At 57.1% G+C, this 16,567-nt stretch overlaps 6 protein-coding genes across 6 annotated transcripts; 3 read left to right on the forward strand and 3 right to left on the reverse strand.

The window, feature by feature from the left end:
* Positions 1 to 1,374: 1,374 nt before the first annotated feature.
* ASPACDRAFT_118022 (uncharacterized protein) lies at positions 1,375 to 3,202 on the forward strand. The gene is made up of 5 exons (XM_020196125.1): positions 1,375 to 1,709; positions 1,768 to 1,781; positions 1,839 to 2,243; positions 2,299 to 2,855; positions 2,914 to 3,202. The coding sequence occupies exons 1-5, from the start codon at positions 1,558 to 1,560 to the stop codon at positions 3,139 to 3,141; spliced, it is 1,356 nt and encodes a 451-aa protein (XP_020056437.1). The 5' UTR covers positions 1,375 to 1,557; the 3' UTR covers positions 3,142 to 3,202.
* Positions 3,203 to 3,525: 323 nt separating this feature from the next.
* On the reverse strand, positions 3,526 to 6,127 carry ASPACDRAFT_1880567 (bifunctional terpene synthase/polyprenyl synthetase family protein; the record flags this gene model as incomplete). Its single annotated transcript, XM_020198205.1, has 9 exons — positions 3,526 to 3,849; positions 3,905 to 3,986; positions 4,050 to 4,116; positions 4,190 to 4,461; positions 4,517 to 4,671; positions 4,727 to 5,360; positions 5,410 to 5,657; positions 5,703 to 5,749; positions 5,845 to 6,127. The coding sequence occupies 9 exons, from the start codon at positions 6,125 to 6,127 to the stop codon at positions 3,526 to 3,528; spliced, it is 2,112 nt and encodes a 703-aa protein (XP_020056438.1).
* Positions 6,128 to 6,790: 663 nt separating this feature from the next.
* On the forward strand, positions 6,791 to 8,425 carry ASPACDRAFT_118024 (SEC14 family lipid-binding protein). The gene is made up of 4 exons (XM_020196126.1): positions 6,791 to 7,027; positions 7,096 to 7,237; positions 7,296 to 7,640; positions 7,762 to 8,425. Exons 1-4 carry the CDS (start codon positions 6,870 to 6,872, stop codon positions 8,113 to 8,115), a joined length of 999 nt encoding a protein of 332 aa, XP_020056439.1. The 5' UTR covers positions 6,791 to 6,869; the 3' UTR covers positions 8,116 to 8,425.
* A 773-nt stretch (positions 8,426 to 9,198) lies between these two features.
* ASPACDRAFT_42683 (ankyrin repeat domain-containing protein) lies at positions 9,199 to 10,550 on the forward strand (the record flags this gene model as incomplete). The annotated part of the gene is made up of 4 exons (XM_020201133.1): positions 9,199 to 9,624; positions 9,697 to 10,212; positions 10,301 to 10,416; positions 10,481 to 10,550. The coding sequence occupies 4 exons, from the start codon at positions 9,199 to 9,201 to the stop codon at positions 10,548 to 10,550; spliced, it is 1,128 nt and encodes a 375-aa protein (XP_020056440.1).
* Positions 10,551 to 10,974: 424 nt separating this feature from the next.
* On the reverse strand, positions 10,975 to 12,664 carry ASPACDRAFT_118025 (tellurite-resistance/dicarboxylate transporter family protein). The gene has a single exon (XM_020196127.1). It carries the CDS (start codon positions 12,259 to 12,261, stop codon positions 11,116 to 11,118), a length of 1,146 nt encoding a protein of 381 aa, XP_020056441.1. The 5' UTR covers positions 12,262 to 12,664; the 3' UTR covers positions 10,975 to 11,115.
* A 534-nt stretch (positions 12,665 to 13,198) lies between these two features.
* ASPACDRAFT_42685 (MIP/aquaporin family protein) lies at positions 13,199 to 15,222 on the reverse strand (the record flags this gene model as incomplete). The annotated part of the gene is made up of 2 exons (XM_020201134.1): positions 13,199 to 15,091; positions 15,163 to 15,222. 2 exons carry the CDS (start codon positions 15,220 to 15,222, stop codon positions 13,199 to 13,201), a joined length of 1,953 nt encoding a protein of 650 aa, XP_020056442.1.
* Positions 15,223 to 16,567: the final 1,345 nt, after the last annotated feature.

Raw genomic sequence — 16,567 nt, forward strand, 5'->3', positions numbered from 1 at the left:
AGATTCTGTCATGTGGAGATTTCGATGCAGGCGAGACGGCGACGGTGCGCCAGTTTCCAGGTTGGTGCAGGTCGGCACCCAGTAGTCTTTGGGTTACAATGGCATATCTGAGGGATACTGGGATCGCTGCAATGGATGGTCATGCTGTACAGGTATATCCATCCACTGGTATGAAGTCAATGATTCCCAGAGGTGGAAGAAAACAAGATGAAGAATACAGCATACGGTGCCCGTCGCGGCGGGTTGATTCCCGCGGGAACGGTGACAGCCAGACAGACAGACCGTCGGCTAAACGAGCCACTTGGTGGGGAGCTCATCCCTACGACAGCACCTCTCGACCATTTGCGGTGAGATGGTGATTTCTACAGCCTTCTAGAGTGCTGAAGCCTTGGAGTCTGGAACACACAGCTGTTTGCCGGCTTGAGTCAGACTGCCCGGCCGATATAGGAGGCGGGAGTCACGCCGCATGAGTCATTCCGAGTCAGCCCTGCAATCAAGCTACATGAGACTATGCAATATGCTTGTTTTAGCTTTTCACCGGACAATGAGCTGCAGACAGCGCTAGGCATGAGTGCTCCTGATCCCGAGATGCTGTATGGAGGAAGCACATCTGGTGGCCTTTCCCCGACCGACTGGGATAGAGGATCGGGGCGAGACCGGCCCTCGGAGGCCCGGAGTACTGCCGCCCAGCCCCGGGATCGATGCCGCTAAGCCGGACGGGGACTAGTGTATGGCGGCCGACTCGGAAGCGGCACGAGAAGACTAAGCCTGTTTGGGAGCCGTCGGTAGGGCAGCGCCACCGGCAGCCCTATTCCGTCCTCTGACTGGTTTCTTGCTTTTTACCAGTTGCCACCCGGGGGCCCGCCTGGCCTGATGCGGTGGTTGAAATTTCCTTTTGCCTTTTTGCCTCCTGCAGAGTCTGGTATGGTCCCGGATTCCCCCAGACACCTTATTTGCTTCCCCCGGCTAAACTATCGTCATGCCATGCAACATTAGCGGCGGCATGTTCGTCGCCAGATGCACGATCAGTTTCACTATCTAGTGGCATACTCCGGAGTAGTAGTGCATCATCCTAAGTGACTATTGGGTTTCACCGAAGAACTGTAGAAAATTCGACCACTCCACTTTTATGTGCCCTCTGTTCCTGGAGGAGTGGGCCATGAGGCATTGAAAACGTCGCACCAGCCCGGGCAGGCGGCCGACATCGGGGAGAGAGGCAAACGGCGGCCAGCAAAGTTTGTGTCACGCCCGCAGAAATTGCACTCCCCGAGGCTGGGATTGGCTGGGATTGGCTATTCGCCCCGAACTATTAACTAACAAAAACCACCTGCCCAGGCGTCCATGCTTCACCTTGCTAGGTTTTTGCTGCAGTATAATAACGAAACGCCCAAGGCCTGATTCTTTGAATCTGTTCATAGCTTCCTTTCCTCTGACTCTTCCTCTTCCTCTTCCTTCTCTTCCTCCCCTCCTCTCCTCCCCTCCTCTCCTCCCCTCCCCTTCCCCTCTTACCTCCCCCCCACGGTGTCAATTTCCACCCCCTCCCCCAGGAAATTCACCATGTCGTCCCCGGAAGTGAAAGATATCGAGTACGGCTCGGGTGTCCCATCGGACCCGGAGGCCTGGGATACCGACCTCAAGGCTCCCGCCGAGGAGCAAGATCCTTTCGGCGCGGAGCATGGTGAGGTTCAATATAAGACTTTGGATTGGTGGTAAGTACACTGTCTAGCCAATAATCCAACCCATTGATACTAATGTCGTGCTTGATAGGCAATCTGGCTTCTGTATGTGTCATTGGTGATATCCACTATCCCGTCCCGCAGCTTCTAACCCACCTCTAGTGATGATTGCCGAGACTGTCTCGTTGGGTGTCTTGTCTCTGCCCTCAACTGTCGCTACTGTCGGCCTGATCCCTGCTATCATCCTCATTGTCGGCCTGGGCGTGGTGGCCACCTACTCCGGTTATGTCATCGGTCAATTCCGGGCGCGATATCCCTTCATTCACAGCATGGCCGACGCCGGCGAGGTCCTGATGGGGAAACCCGGTCGCATCTTCATCGAGGTTGCTCAGCTGCTCTTCTTCATGTTCGCCTCCGGTAGTCACTTGGTCACCTTCACGGTCATGATGAACACCCTCACCAATCACGGCACCTGCTCTGTGGTCTTTGGCGTGGTCGGCCTGGTTCTCTCCTTCATTTGCTCGCTGCCCCGCACCATGAAGAACGTCTCTTGGTTTGCCATTGCCTGTACGCTTCCACCCCGCCTCCTCATCTCCATCGCAACCATTCTAACAGTGCACAGGCTTCATCAGTATCTTCTCTGCGGTGCTCATCACCATGATCGGCGTGGGCGTCGAACACCCCTCCAACGAACCGATGCAACTGACCCGCAAGACGAGCTTCGTGAACGGCTTTTCCGCCGTGACCAACATCGGCTTCGCCTACTGCGGCCACCCGGCCTTCTTCGGATTCATCGCCGAGATGAAGAACCCCAAGGACTTCCCCAAGTCGCTGTGCATGCTGCAGGCGTTTGAGATCGTGCTCTACACCGTCGCCTCCGCCGTCATCTACCGCTACGCCGGCCAGGACGTCAAGTCGCCCGCCCTGGGCTCCGCTGGCCCCGTTGTCCGCAAGGTCGCCTACGGTGTCGCCATTCCGACCATTGTCGTCGCCGGTGTGGTCCTGGGCCACGTCGCCATCAAGAACGTCTACGTCCGACTGTTCCGCGGCACAGATGTCATGCACAAGCGCAGCGCCAAGGGAATCGGCGCCTGGATCGGTTTGGCTGCTGGCTACTGGATCATCGCCTGGGTCATCGCCGAGGCTATCCCCGTGTTCAGCAACCTCGTCAGCTTGGTGGTATGTTTTACCCCCTTCCCTGTCACGCAATGGCAAACATGCTAATTGTACACCATAGTGCGCCCTGTTCGCGAGTTGGTTCTCCTTCGGCCTGCCCGGCGTCTTCTGGCTCTACCTCTACTACGGCAACTACTTCTCTTCGTGGCGCAAGACGCTGTTGACCATGGCCAACGTGGGGCTGTTCCTCATCGGCGCCACGATCTGCGTCTGCGGTCTGTGGGTGTCGGGCGTGGCCATCCACGACGACAGCTCCGGCAGCAGTTTCTCCTGCGCGAATAATGCGTGATGTGATGCAGCTGTATGACGTGATCCTTTGCATTGCGGCGTTCCTGGGATTTCTTTTGGGCTGTATATAATCATACTATTTATAGAGTGTATCATAGACTAGACTTGTAATATACCCTTTGACTTTCTGTCTGACTTTGGTGCTGAATGCATCGTGAATCTATTGTGATAACGTCATTGGAATGCTGGACAGGTTGGAGGGAGTCTACGTCATCGCCGGTTGCAGTCTCGTTAGTCAAATCTGGGGTAAAGGTTCTAGAAGCATTCCACGCATTCCACGCATTCCACGCATTCCATGGATCTCCTCATTAGGATAGATATCTAAGCAACATGCACAACGCCGAACAAGTATCATAATCATCAGACATTAGCCATTATCCAAAGACTAAACCTCCAGCCGCATCACCAGCAACCGCAACACCCAATTCACACCGCCCGTCTCCCGTTCCACCCGCCCCATGCCCCCATGAATCTCCCCCATTATCCCTTGCAACGTCCGCCGCGTGTACTCCATACTCCCACTGTCCTGCAAGATATCCAATACCTCTCGTTTCCTCGCGAGCTCCATCGTCCCCCCCGCCCGCCCCTGCTCCAACATCTCCCAAAGCCGCCCGTTCTTCTCCCGCTCCTGCGCCCGCAGCGCATGGATAAGCGGGAAGGAGAACTTCCCTTCGTCGAGGTCCTCGCAGAAGCCCTTTTGGTCGGTATACTATCCCCCTCAGTATCAGCATTCCACACATCACGATTGAAGGTCGAGGGCCTACCTCTTCAGTAAGATTCTTATAATCATCGCGGATCTGGAAGTATTCGCCTAACTTGTCGATCAAGGGCAGGAGGGGAATGTCTCTGCGCACTCATCAGTTTTCCGACTGTAGATCTTTTGGTTTTTAGGGCAAGGAAGAGACGTACCGATTGCGCTGTGCAGGCGCGGTCGCGATCATCAGTCGCGCGAGGAGACGGAACAGGCCGCCTGTTTCTGTTCGTAGACATATGTCAATATCCTATCGCAGATAATTACCTAGTAACATAACAATCAAGGGGGGGCATACTCTGCCGGATCATCTCCATGTACTCCGCCTCGGACGGACAGACCGCCTCTCGCGTCCAGTACACATCGTAGCTCTGCCCGGTAAACAGGTTGCGCATCTCCTCGGTGTAGATGTCCAGACACTGTCCGTCCGAGTCATCGAGGCCACGCACTTCGTCTAAGGCCTGCAGGAGGAGGTAGTTGGCCGAGTTGATGGTGGGGCCCACCCCGTACACGGTGTGCGTGGCGGGCTGGCCGCGGCGGAGCGGGGAGGAATCCTCGATGTCGTCCAGCCTGCGGAATTAGTATGTATCCGATGAAGAAAATGGAGGTGAGGGAGGCAAAGTACATTAACGAGGCGTTGTGCAGGGTCTTGGCAATGGATTTGAGGAGCTTCACTTGTCGATCGGGGAGCATGAGCCAGACGTTCAGGGCGTCGATGAACGCTTCGCGCACGCCCTTGGACGGCAGCGAGGCGATGTACTCGGCTGGGTTGAGGAGATGCTAGCACGGTGTCAGCCTGTCGATCTCAGGTAGCTAGTCAGGGCAACGAAGATACCTCAGCTCCCAGCTTGACCTCCTCAACTTCTCGCGCCTCCTCCTCCTCCGAAGCAGACGAGATCGACGAGCGCGGCGAGTTCGGGCCCGACCAGACCGACGACTCGCTCGACTCGCTCTCCTCAGACACACTCGCGCGCTTCGCCTGCACCTGCACCGGCGCCACACATCCCTCATCCGACGCAGTCTGCATACTCTGCTGAAGTAACCGCCCGGCCTCCTCAACGAGATGCGGATGGTACCGCGGACACCGCAGACTCCACGCCACGTTGCCGGGAATCTGATACCCCAAAGCACGCAGGTAGACCTGCACTTTCCGGTTCTCGCGTCCATCACCAGCGACGTACTCAGCCACGCGCTGCTGGAACTCCCGCTCGAAGTTGTTCGTGACCCGGCGCACTATCTCCTTGGCCGCGGGGACGTCGACGCCGTGCCAGTGCATGCACAGCCAGACGGCGTTGGTCATGGTCGTCTCCTCGGCGTGCTGAAACTCGTCCCACTCGACGTCGAAGGAGAAGTAGTCGTTGGCGAGGCCCAGCGCCGCGTAGCACGGGCGCACGACGGGCTCAATGCTGGCTTGCTCCTCCGGGGTCAGCACGAACCCCATCCCGAAGCGCATGAGCATGTCGACGAATCTGCTGCTGTCAGTGGTTTTGATAAGAAAAGGAGTGGTGCTGGACTCACGGCGCTCCCGTGTCGATAATGCGATAGTCAACGTACTCCTCCCAGTTCTGGAACGCGCGCGTCTTGTCCTTGGTCGCGGTGGTGTCGATCATGGTTTTCCACGAATCGAGCACGACCTGGGCGCAGGCCGGGTCGAGGGCGAACAGCTCCAGCAGCATCTTGGACTGCACCTGTTTCGTGCCGGTGACGGAGCGCACCGTGCGGTATTCCGTCTCATCCAGGGCGATGTCGTCGGCGTGTGCGTTTATCTGGACAGTTAGTCGATGTAGTGGATAGCAGCAGGGTGTACTCACGGTGGATTGGGCGGCTGACTCGACTACGTTGTCGTACATGAAGGCGTCTATAGGGTCAGCTGGGTTCTTTTTCCTTCCTTCCTTCCTTCTTTCTTTCGATTTTCTTGTTTTCCTTTTCTTTTCGCAACAGACGGCAACCTACATTCGAAGATGTAATTGACAATGGCCATCCGCTCCGGCCGACAGCAGGGCAACACCACGGCCCCAAAGTGGCCCTCCCACGGATTACACGAGCCCCATCGCTCGATCGGTCCAATGTACTTCTCCCAGTCGGCGCGCAGCTGCAGCGAGCCCTCGTTGGCCTTGTGTTCTGCCTTGTGTCGGCGTAACGGGTAGCCGTGACAGAAGCCGTGGAGGTCGGGGGTGTCGCGGGGCACGAGGACGGAAAACTGGTCTTCGTCGGGGAAGGGTGCTATCGATATCATTGTGATTTCTCCGTATGAATATGGAAGTACAATAGCAAAACTACAATCGGGTGTCCCCCAGCATCCCCCCCGGCCTTATAGTCCGCGCGGCTGCTCGGGCGCCCCAACGATCCCGTCATCGACTGCCCCAGCCCTAACTCGACCCTCAACGCCAATGGCACATCGTCTCCAATCTGGGTACCGAGCAGCCGGGTCATCATGATCTGCAGCGAAAACAGGGTCAGACCGAAGGGTACTTGGGGATCTGTGAGGATTTTCGGGGTGAGGGAACCGCATTGACAGGCGGACAAACCATGGTTGCGTCGCGGTGATGTTGATGAGGGGCTCCACGGGAGGGATCCACTTCCCATGAACCATTGTTGATGTCATGGATAAGTTGACATTTATACTCTTAACTTACTATACTATCGGGATGACTTATCCGCTGAAGGGAGATTCGCGATCTCTTTCCCGGGCTAGGATCGACGATCTGCATGCCGCGGACGAACCTTGTCCAAGTTCCAACCCCCGAATTGCCGTAATAGACGCCGTGGCCTGGCCATGGCTGAGATAAGCCTGCAGCGTCGGTGATTCGACCCGTCCAGCAAACATTCATTCCTTTTTCTGCCGCTAGCTGGCTAGCCAAGCTGACTGTTAAGTTAGGCGCTGTCTCTCCCAGGCTATCACTTTCTCACTTTTGACTTTCCCCTTTGATCAATTACCCCCTTGAGTTGCATCAAGAATCACCAAAACCACCGCCGTCATGCCAAGTCTCGCCCCGGACACAGCGCCCCCGGAAACCGACCCGGCGGCGCTGGCCAGCTTCAAGGCCCTCTGCGCGGAACGAGGGCTACTGGACCGGCCTCAGGGGCTACAAGCGGGGGATGTCGTGGACGGTCTAACTGACGACCTGACCTTACTGTGCCCTCCCCCCCTTTCCCTCACCACACTCATACTCCATCACGAATACAAACACTGACCAAGCCCAGCCGCTTCCTGCAAGCCCGCAAAAACGACCCCACCACCGCCCTCCAACAATACGAGTCCGCCTCGCGCATCCGCACCGACAAATCCATCATCGAGGTCTACAACACCATTTCAATCGACGACTACGAAGCCACGCGCAAACTCGTACCCACCCCCGCCCTTTCCCCCCCTCCTTAAAGCCATACTAACAAGAAGCAAAAAGTACCCCCACTGGACCGGCCGCCGCACCCGCACCGACCTCCCCATCCTCTTCCTGGACATCGCGCACCTCGACGCCGACGCCGTGCACCACTGGCGCCGCACGCGCTCGCCGACCGACAAGAATGCACCGGACATGGCGCAGCGCGCCTGCGCCTTCTTCGACACGCTCACGCGGTTCATCCTCCCGCTGTGCACCGCCGCCGCCGGCACGCCCGTGACCAAGAGCATCTACCTCGTCGACGCGACGGCGATCAGCCTCAAGCAGGCGTGGAATCTGCGGGATTTCGCAAAGGAGATTAGTTGGATCCTGGCGACGTGTTATCCGGAGACGATTGAGACGATCTTCGTACGTTCCCTTTCACCGTTTCACCCTGGTTCTGGTTGTGGGTAGAGCTCCTGAAGTGTGGTGCAGTTTTGGCAGCGTGGTGGGGGGCACTTAGCTCGTGGCTCAGCTAATTGAGGGACAGATCTGCAACGCGCCCAGCTACTTCAGCACGATCTGGGGCGTGATGAAGAAATTCGTCGATCCGGTCACCGCCGCTAAGCTGGTGATCCTGACGCCGGGCCAGGTGCTCCCTGCGTTGGCGGGGCTGGTGGAGCATGAGAGTATTCCGCTGCAGTTTGGCGGGGGGTTCGAGGTGGTGCATGGCATGCGGGCGGATTTGGATGCGGGGTTGCTGGAGGTTCTGGGGAAGGAGAGAGCGGTGGTGCTGCCGGAGGGGCCGTTGAAGTGGAGGGAGGATGGCGAGGGGAGGCGCGTGCTCGTGGCGACGGGGTCGACTGCGTCGGGGCCGAGGGAGGAGATGGTTGCGGTGTTGTAGCTGGGTAGGAAGTGAAGTGAAGCGGTCGTTGGCGTGGATTTTAGTAGGTTTGGGTATTTGGTTGGTGTTTTGCAAATGTCGCAGTAGAACTATAGTAGAGGGGGTGAGAACTGGCGATTTAATTATAGCTCATGCGTGGTATCTGCAGACGAGCTTTAGGGAGGAAGTAATCTAGGGAGCTGGCATGAAGGAAGTGAGAGAGATGACTACCAGCTCACACTTGGATTGTGAAGGCATCTGGGCACCGTAGGAGGCCAATGAATCTTCTTTATTACTGCATCGAATTCAACAACGCAAAGCACAATATCATCAACATTGATTACAACTATACTACAGAAAGTGACTCTAACAGATATAGTAGGGTAATTTTAAGGCTTCGGAATTGAGGATCTCTGAGTGTGGTCTATTATATATAGCAGACATGAATCAGGTTTTAAGATCTGCAAGTTCTGGACACCCAAGCCAAGAATCAGGAACGATGAGGGCTATCCCATCGACTGCTGGGGAAGAACGGCCGTGCGTATGTGAGTCCGACGCCCAATGGATGGATGCCGTTGCAATTTGCGATTGAGCACAACCTGGAAACGACAATCCGGTGGCTCTGGATGTGAGCCCCGGGGGGTGGCCGATCAAATACGACGACGAGACGTGGCGAGCGTGGGACAAACTATATGGCCACCCCAGCGATAGAGGGTGGTGGAAAAAGCTCCGGCAGAAGACGAAGGATTCACATCAGTATTCATACAGCGAGGAATTGGAGTCAGACACGAGCAGTGGGAGCTACGAGAGTGGAACCCAAGCCAGCAGCGGTTCCAGCCTCCACAACCCGCTGCGTGCGCTTCGAACCCATGGAGCCCGACCCCACGGACCCTGGACCCCCACGCACTGGGCGGCCAGCAATGACGATGTGGTGATGCTGCGCATTCTGCCGAGAGGAAAGAGGACCTGGAGGCGGACGGGCCGGATTTCTGGAGGCCGCTGCATTTGGCCGCCGCTCGAGGACACGTCACGGCCACCCGGTTATTGCTTGAGGCCGGGGTACAGAGGAACCCGAGAGTGAGGTCGGGGGCAACACCGCTGGCGATGGCAGCCGCACTAGGGCATCGAAGGGAGGTGCGGCTACTGCTGGAGGCTGGCGCTCGATTTGACGAGAATGATCGACTGAAGGTCAAGCCCCTGTCCCGCGCGGCGGAAGCCGGACACACGGCGATAGTCGAGCTCCTCCTCCAAGCCGGGGCCAGTGTCGACGTGCGGGATCGAGACGGAATCACCCCCCCGGCGTACGCGTGCGCCAACGGGCATGTGCCGGGGGTGACGCTCCTCCTCCGAGCTGGGGCGAATCTCGAATTTGGGGACCAGGATTGCATCCCTCCAATATCCCTCGCTGCGCGCCAGGGATTCAAGAAGATTGTACAGCAGCTTCTTACCGCGGGGGCGAATGTCGACTCCCGAGACGCCTCTTGGTGGACCCCGCTCATGCATGCGGCGGTGTTCGGACAAGTGGACATGGTGCACCTCCTTCTCGATGCTGGCACCAATCCCGACTTACGGGACTCAAAGGGACGAAAAGCAATTCATTAGGCAGCCGGTCCTCTGGTGGACATGGAATCTGAGGACGAGGAGCTGGGGATAGAAAACCTCTTTGAAGACTACTCCAGTAATCCCGAAAACGAGTCGGAAGAAGAGGACGGAGAGGAAGAAGATTCCGGAGAAGACGGGGAAGGCAAGTCTGAAAATGACGAAGACGAAGACGAAGATGAAGACGAGGATAAAGATGAAAGCGAAGCCGAGGAAGCAGAACCAATACATAGAGCGTCAATTCCTCGCTCTATTAGGAGGGGCCTTGAACTAGTTGTACGTCTCCTCCTCGATGCTGGCGTGGAGGTAGACAGCAAAGGCGCACAAGGATCCAATTCCCTTTTTCTGGCTGCTCTGCTCGGTCACCGAGACGTGGTGCAACTTTTGCTCCACCGCGGGGCCCACGTCAACTCACGAAATGCGCTTTATGCAACCCCGTTGATGGCGGCGGCGGCCAGCGGCAAGGAGGAAATCGTGCGACTTCTGCTTGATAGCGGTGCCCGAGGGGATCTCAAGGATGTCAAGGGAACCACCGCACTGGAATATGCCAGAAGGGGGGAAGAGGGGTGGAGAGGCGATGAAATCCGAGTGTATATGGCTGTTACAGAAGGGCGATGCCCCGAAGGAGCCAGACAAAGAGGCTCCCAAGCAAGTGTGGCCCAAACACATGTCGCTGAGGGTCAAAGCCGTGGCTGAGAGATTCAAGGCTCCGGTCCGTCAAGGGTACATTACGTTTTCAGAGTTCAGGTCGAAGTGCATCAAACTGAGGATGACTGACTGTATACAGCGTATTCACGGCGATGGCCAAGGTTGATGATGTGAGTTCCCTTTCTGCCACGTATGCGAGCGTTGTCTAATCCAATATGTCTCTCCTCGAGCAGGTGTCTGTCCGTGCGAAGAGTAAATGGCAACAGTGGAATGAGCTGGATAGGATCGCTGATAGAGGGAAGGCGAGGCAGACTTTCAAGTGAGGGTTCAGAGGAGAAGAAGAAGAAGAAGAAGAAGAAGAAGAAGAAGAAGAAGAGGGAGAAGGAGAAGGAGATCATAGGAAGATGAAGAAGTTGGGATTCGGTCAGGAAACAAAGGAAACACAGGACAAACAGGTCACGAAACCAGACCACATGAGACAGTACTGTACAGCCCGGAGTACCTACACTCGTGCATATTGCATCTTCAACCTACCAGGTAGCATGTTAGTCCTTGCACTGCGAGCCTGTGGACTTTAATAGTGCTGACCCATTGACGTGATACTATTATTGCCCGTGACGGATACGTTTCGTAGGGTACAGTACTAAGGTATATATATTATATGTTTATCAACTATGCCAATCACGAACAGGACACCATTTTATATACATCATTATACATCACTTCACCCCAAGGAATCTGTCTACCCAGCACCAGAACAAACAGCAACGAGGACTACCACCCCCGTCGCACCCAAACCACAATCTGACACCCACAAATAACCAACCACAGGGCGACCTGCCCAATCGTCATGGCGGAGCCCACCCACAGAATGGCCGGGGAATTCAACGCCTGGCCCAGATTACAGGTACACAGGACGAACCCCGTCAACGGGAAGACCATACACCACCAATTCAACTCATACGCAATCAACCGGCGGATTATCGCCTCGACCATACTCACCACGGCGAGCCAGAACTGCACGAACGCCAGCACCCACAGACTGACGCCCGCCACGACCGCCAGGATATACAGCACATCCGCAGTGTGCACGCTGCTCGCTTTACTGAGATAATAATCCGGCAGCTTCTCGAGCGCCGCCGAGGCCATGCCGTACCACGCGATGATGGTGAAGCACGGCGGGCCCACCGCAATAAACATCTCGGGCCGGAATTTCCCCTCCGGCAGGCCGCTGCGCGTGAGGGTGTGCGCCGTCTGCGCGAGGACGACGAAGAACATCAGGATGCCGAGGCCCTGCATCGTGGTGCCGCCGACGAGCATGGGCAAGGCCAGGTTGGCGGGCTGGTTGGGCGCGAGGATGCCCGCCATCGTGCCGCTGAGCATCGGCGGGAAGAAGGGCAGGATCTGCACGATCGGGTAGTGCTTCTCGGGGGTGGTGTGCGTGTGCGGGATGATCCACGACAGCACGATGCACAGGATCAGGGAGACGGCCGTGTACACCCAGAACAGCGCGTGCAGCGTCAAAACCAGCCACCGGCCGCAGTGCGGGGTGCCGTAGTAGGAGACCCCGAAGAGGATCGCGGCAAAAGCCAGCAGTGAGATCGGGATGAAGTACAGGTCCGTCAGCTGCTGGATGTGCAGCCAGCGCGTCCGGAAGTCCGGGGGCCCCGAGGCGGCCTTGCCAGTGGTCGGGCTGGGGCTGAGCGCCTCGAAGATGAAGGACCCCGTGATCAGGGCGTAGATGACCAGGTTGGCGATGAAGACGATCGTGCCGATGGTGTTGAGCCCCGTGAATTGGTGCGGGGTCTGGTGCAGCAGCACGGCAATCCCGCCCCAGCTGAGCGAGATGGCGTACCAGCTCCAGCGCACGGCCGAGGTGAATCGCCGCAGCGGGGAGAGATGCGGCTCATCGGTTTCCATTGAACTTGGGGTTGTTGTCGTTGTTGCGATTCGGGTATATGATTGCCGTTGATGGCGGTGGTAATTGGTGGTGGTTGGTGGTGTAGGAGAGAATTTACCCGGAGACGATGTTGATCAGGCTGAAGTCGTGCATCTCGCCATCCCTCCTCTTCCTCCTCGCCGAAAGAACGAGCCAACGCCAAGCACCACAATCTTGCTGGCCGCCATTGAAAAAGCGTCATGATGAAGGATGGTGGAAGAAAGGTGTTGACCGAATGATAGAGAATAGAGAGATAGAAGCGTGACGTCACGGCCTGCCTCGGGGTCGATGTGGGTCCCGTGACTTCATCGTCCGATTTCTTCGGCGCGGCCAACCCGGTTTTTCCTGCGCAAACTGAAACCGTTAAGCAAGTCCTTAAGCTGCAGTGCTGGATCGGGGAGCAGACTCCCTGCCACGAGGTGGCTCCGTCTGTTACTAAATATGTCCATGCGGTGGAAATGGTAGGATGGGAATCATCCGAGTTGGGGTTGCCACAATTGAACTGTCGGCGGGAAGCAGGTATGCAACCTCACAATGGCATTGCTTGACCCGGCGGATTCTTGGTACAGATTACTTTATCTTAATTACAGTTTGGTGGCTTGGATATTCATTTGCGGAAATTACCGCCGGGGAGTTTACACCCGGACGGAGGAAAGTGTGTGTGTTCGAAAAAAGCAAGGCTCTCAGACCGGGATTAAGCTGAAGCATAACAGATGGAATAATGCTATAACAGACCCACTAAGCCACGATCCCCAGGGTCTGGCGTATCGAGATTCAATCTAAGATGTATTCAGGCTAAATGAACAACCGACCATGGTGCTTGGTGCACCCAGAAACAAATAAACAAACACACCAACATAATATCTACAACATCCCACAACTCGTCTATAGACATAAGCCACAGATGCTAAACAGAGCTTAGCTCTTCTCCGTCTGCTCCTTGGACAGATGCAACCGCCGCCTCCACTTCATCTTGCTCTTGCGCATGGCCCGCTCGGTCCGCTCCCAGGGGTAGTTGACCGGCGACTCGCCACCCGTGAAGATGAAGAAGTCGTACAGAAAGCCGCCCATCATCGCCCCGCCGATCGCCCCCACCCAGGGCCCGTAGAACCAGTACGCGTTGGTGAACAGGTCGCTGCCGTAGCCCAGGGCCAGCAGCGCGAGTCGGGGCCCAAAGTCACGGCTCGGGTTGAAGGCCGCCCCCGTCTGGTAGGCGAACGCCACACTCAGGTTCATGATCATCAGGCCCACGATCAGCGAGTTCATACCGGCACCCGGCGGCGCGTTCTGGTCGTCACCCAGCGCGAGCACGACAATGACCAGGATCATAGTACCCAAGAACTCGTTGAAGAAGGCCGTCGCGCCGCCGATCCAGCTGTATCGCTGGTTCGTGACGAAGCTGTTGACGACGCCGGAGGTGGCGTTCGAGGCCAGGTACTCGTGGATCGACTCGTAGTAGAGACCGTAAGCGCAGAGCGCTGCGATGAAGGCCGCCAAAAACTGCGCGGCGAAGTACTCGGGCATCAGGCGTTTGGGAAAACCACGGTAGAACCACAGCATGATGGTGATGGCCGGGTTGAAGTGCGCACCGGAGATACCACCGGACACGTAGATGGCCATCATGGTCGCAAAGCCCCAGGCCCAATCCGTCGTGTTGGGGTTGCCCGCGTCAGCGCAGGTCACAGCCAGGTCAGCACAGAAGCCGACGAACAGCTGCACGAAAACGCCCAGTGCCTCCGCCAGCGCCTCGCGGTGGTGCGTCCGAATCACCGACCAGGTCGTGTGATTGTTGTGAACTTCTTCCTCGACCAGCTCCTGCACGAGCGGGTGAAGATCCTCCGGCAGAGCTGGGTCTTCCAGGGCTGACAGGTCGTCCAGCCCTTCCTTCAGCTCCTCCTCGAGATTCGGAGACCCCCCGGCTGTGTCGTCGTCGCCGTGCCATTCCGGCTCCTCCGGGACTGGCTGCAGGGGAACGTCGCTCGGGCGATGGTCGTTGCTCCCGCGGTGCGGCGGGGCTGCTGCCGAGGGCCCCTCGGTCTCCTCGTCGTCGTCCCCGTGGATGCTGGTGGCCGGCGTCTCGCCCTCGGCCACCGTTGATAGCTGCTCCTCCCACCCCACGGCGGAGGACCGACGACGACGGGTGGACGAGGTGCGAGACATGCGGGAGCCGCGGATGGAGGTGGTGTCGCCCGACAGGAGTTTGTTCATGAAGTTGACCTCGCGCTGCAGACGCGCGTCTTCGACCTGGGCTGCCATCAGGCGCGGGTCAGTGGTCTTTTCGATCTGGCCCTGCTCCAGGTCGTTTGGGTCGACGTCCAATCCATACTTTTGAGAGTTCTCCGCCGGCAACTGGGCGTTCTGGCGGGCTTCAAGCAGTTCCTCCTTGGTGGGCACCATGCCAGACCGCACCACGCGAGGCAAGGGTTTAGCCAGACCCCAGACTGGTCGTGCATTCACGGGTTGCTCGTAGGCTGGATTCAGGTCACCGTAGCCCGGCTGCACAAAGGGCTCGTGCGCCAGGCGCAGCTGCGACGTGTCGTCCGGCCCGGCCACGGTGAACTTGCCCTGCGTCCGCTGGGCCAGTGTCGTCCGCGGAGCCAGACTGGGGATGCCACCGCTGCGTCCGCTCCGGCGAGAGGCGGCCGAGCTGCGACGACGCACGCCAGATCCCAGCTCGCCGTCACGACCGGAGACGCGACGGGTGGGAGAGATGAAATCGGAGTCCATGGTGCCACGGCGACCGCGGCCGACCGGCGAGATAGGGGGCGAGGATGCCCCGGTCGCTTCTTCGCGGACTCGATCCACGTCGGACTATCATTGCGCAAAAAGCTTAAGTTCAGCTTCACTTTTCTGTGGACAGCGAGTTGTTCGGAGGCACTCACCCTGGCCCGGGGACGTCCGGAGTCGCGTTCAGCGTCGCGTCCGGCGTCTGCGTCGCTCATGTTGACCAAACTTCAGAATATGATTCACGTCAAGTGGGAGGAATTCCAGTCTCCCTGCAAGTGATGGAGAATTAACGGGTATGTTGATGGTTTACTGAGATGGGAGAAGAGTGAAAAAAAGGGGGAAAGAAAGGTTAAGCAACAACAAAGCCTCCAGCAGACCCGCGGTGAAGGGGAGGGCCTGCCTGATCATGATTTCCACCGGTCGCAAGCCATTGTTCCATGACGCCATGTCTGGTGGGTGGATGGAGCAGATGGGAGAATGGACTGGGATTGGGAGATGGGATGCGAGAGATCGTCGAGGCGGAGAGGAGTTTAGGGCCTGTGCTGGCGTAATTGTCCCATGGCCCAGTGGGTCGGAGGGATTCTTCGGCGGGCCTCGGAAAACAGAAACTCGGGAGTTCCTGAGGAGTGCAGTGCACCGAGAACCAGTGCATGGGCTGTGAATGGCTTGTGCCCTGAATCCCGACTCCATCGGTGTGTCTCCAATGACGTCGAAGTGGTTCCAGTCAACATCCGATCGCGAGTCTGTTATTGGATGTGCAGATTCTAAGGGATCCAGCATCCGCGTTATCCGACTCTTTTTGTCAATGGATGAACAAGCCGTTGTCTGTCAATCCATGGATCGAGACTGATTTCTGTCCAGAGGCACGATATTCAGGAACATTACCAGGTCCATGTTCACCAAAGCTGTTTTTTCCCAAGTGGTTGTGACGAGGGGTGAGTGATGAGTGGTGAATGGCTGTGGGTGGATGCGTGTGCGTGGGTGGCGTCGGAAAACAAATGCTTGGTTCTCCTTCGCCTTCAGGAAATCCACTCGTAGAACACGCTAAGCTCGCTCCTAATCACTGCTAGACACTTCGCTTATGCAGCTTCTTCCACTGGGGGTAAATCCGAGCTCAGATCGCAGGCATCAATCAACTTATGCCGGTCCGCTTCTGATTATGCATTTCCCTGCACAATTTCCCGGTTGTTGTCGTCGTCTCTTGCATTGCTTTTGTATGTTATCTTTCCATTTGCCACCAGACATATCCGAATACCTCCTTTCACCAACCATGGCATAAATGTCATTGATGTTCCGGTCGGTGTTGCTCCTTCGCAAAGCTTTTCTGTCAGTAGTGCTTAGCATGCGGATCGCCGTTCGTGGGTTGATCGCGTTCCACTGTAAATTTCTTCAAGAGTGGGGGAGATGGGTCAAGAAAAACTCCATTCGTGCTTGCGCTATCACCACCAGGGGCACGATTGCGGTCGATATCTCAACTGACCGGTGCTTCCTCGATCCAACTCGTCGGACTTAGCTCCTTGTTCCGTAAGTTGAGTCGGAGCAACCGATGATCCAAGAACA

The sequence above is a fragment of the Aspergillus aculeatus genome (assembly GCF_001890905.1).
Source record: "Aspergillus aculeatus ATCC 16872 unplaced genomic scaffold ASPACscaffold_7, whole genome shotgun sequence".
Lineage (NCBI taxonomy): Eukaryota > Fungi > Ascomycota > Eurotiomycetes > Eurotiales > Aspergillaceae > Aspergillus > Aspergillus aculeatus.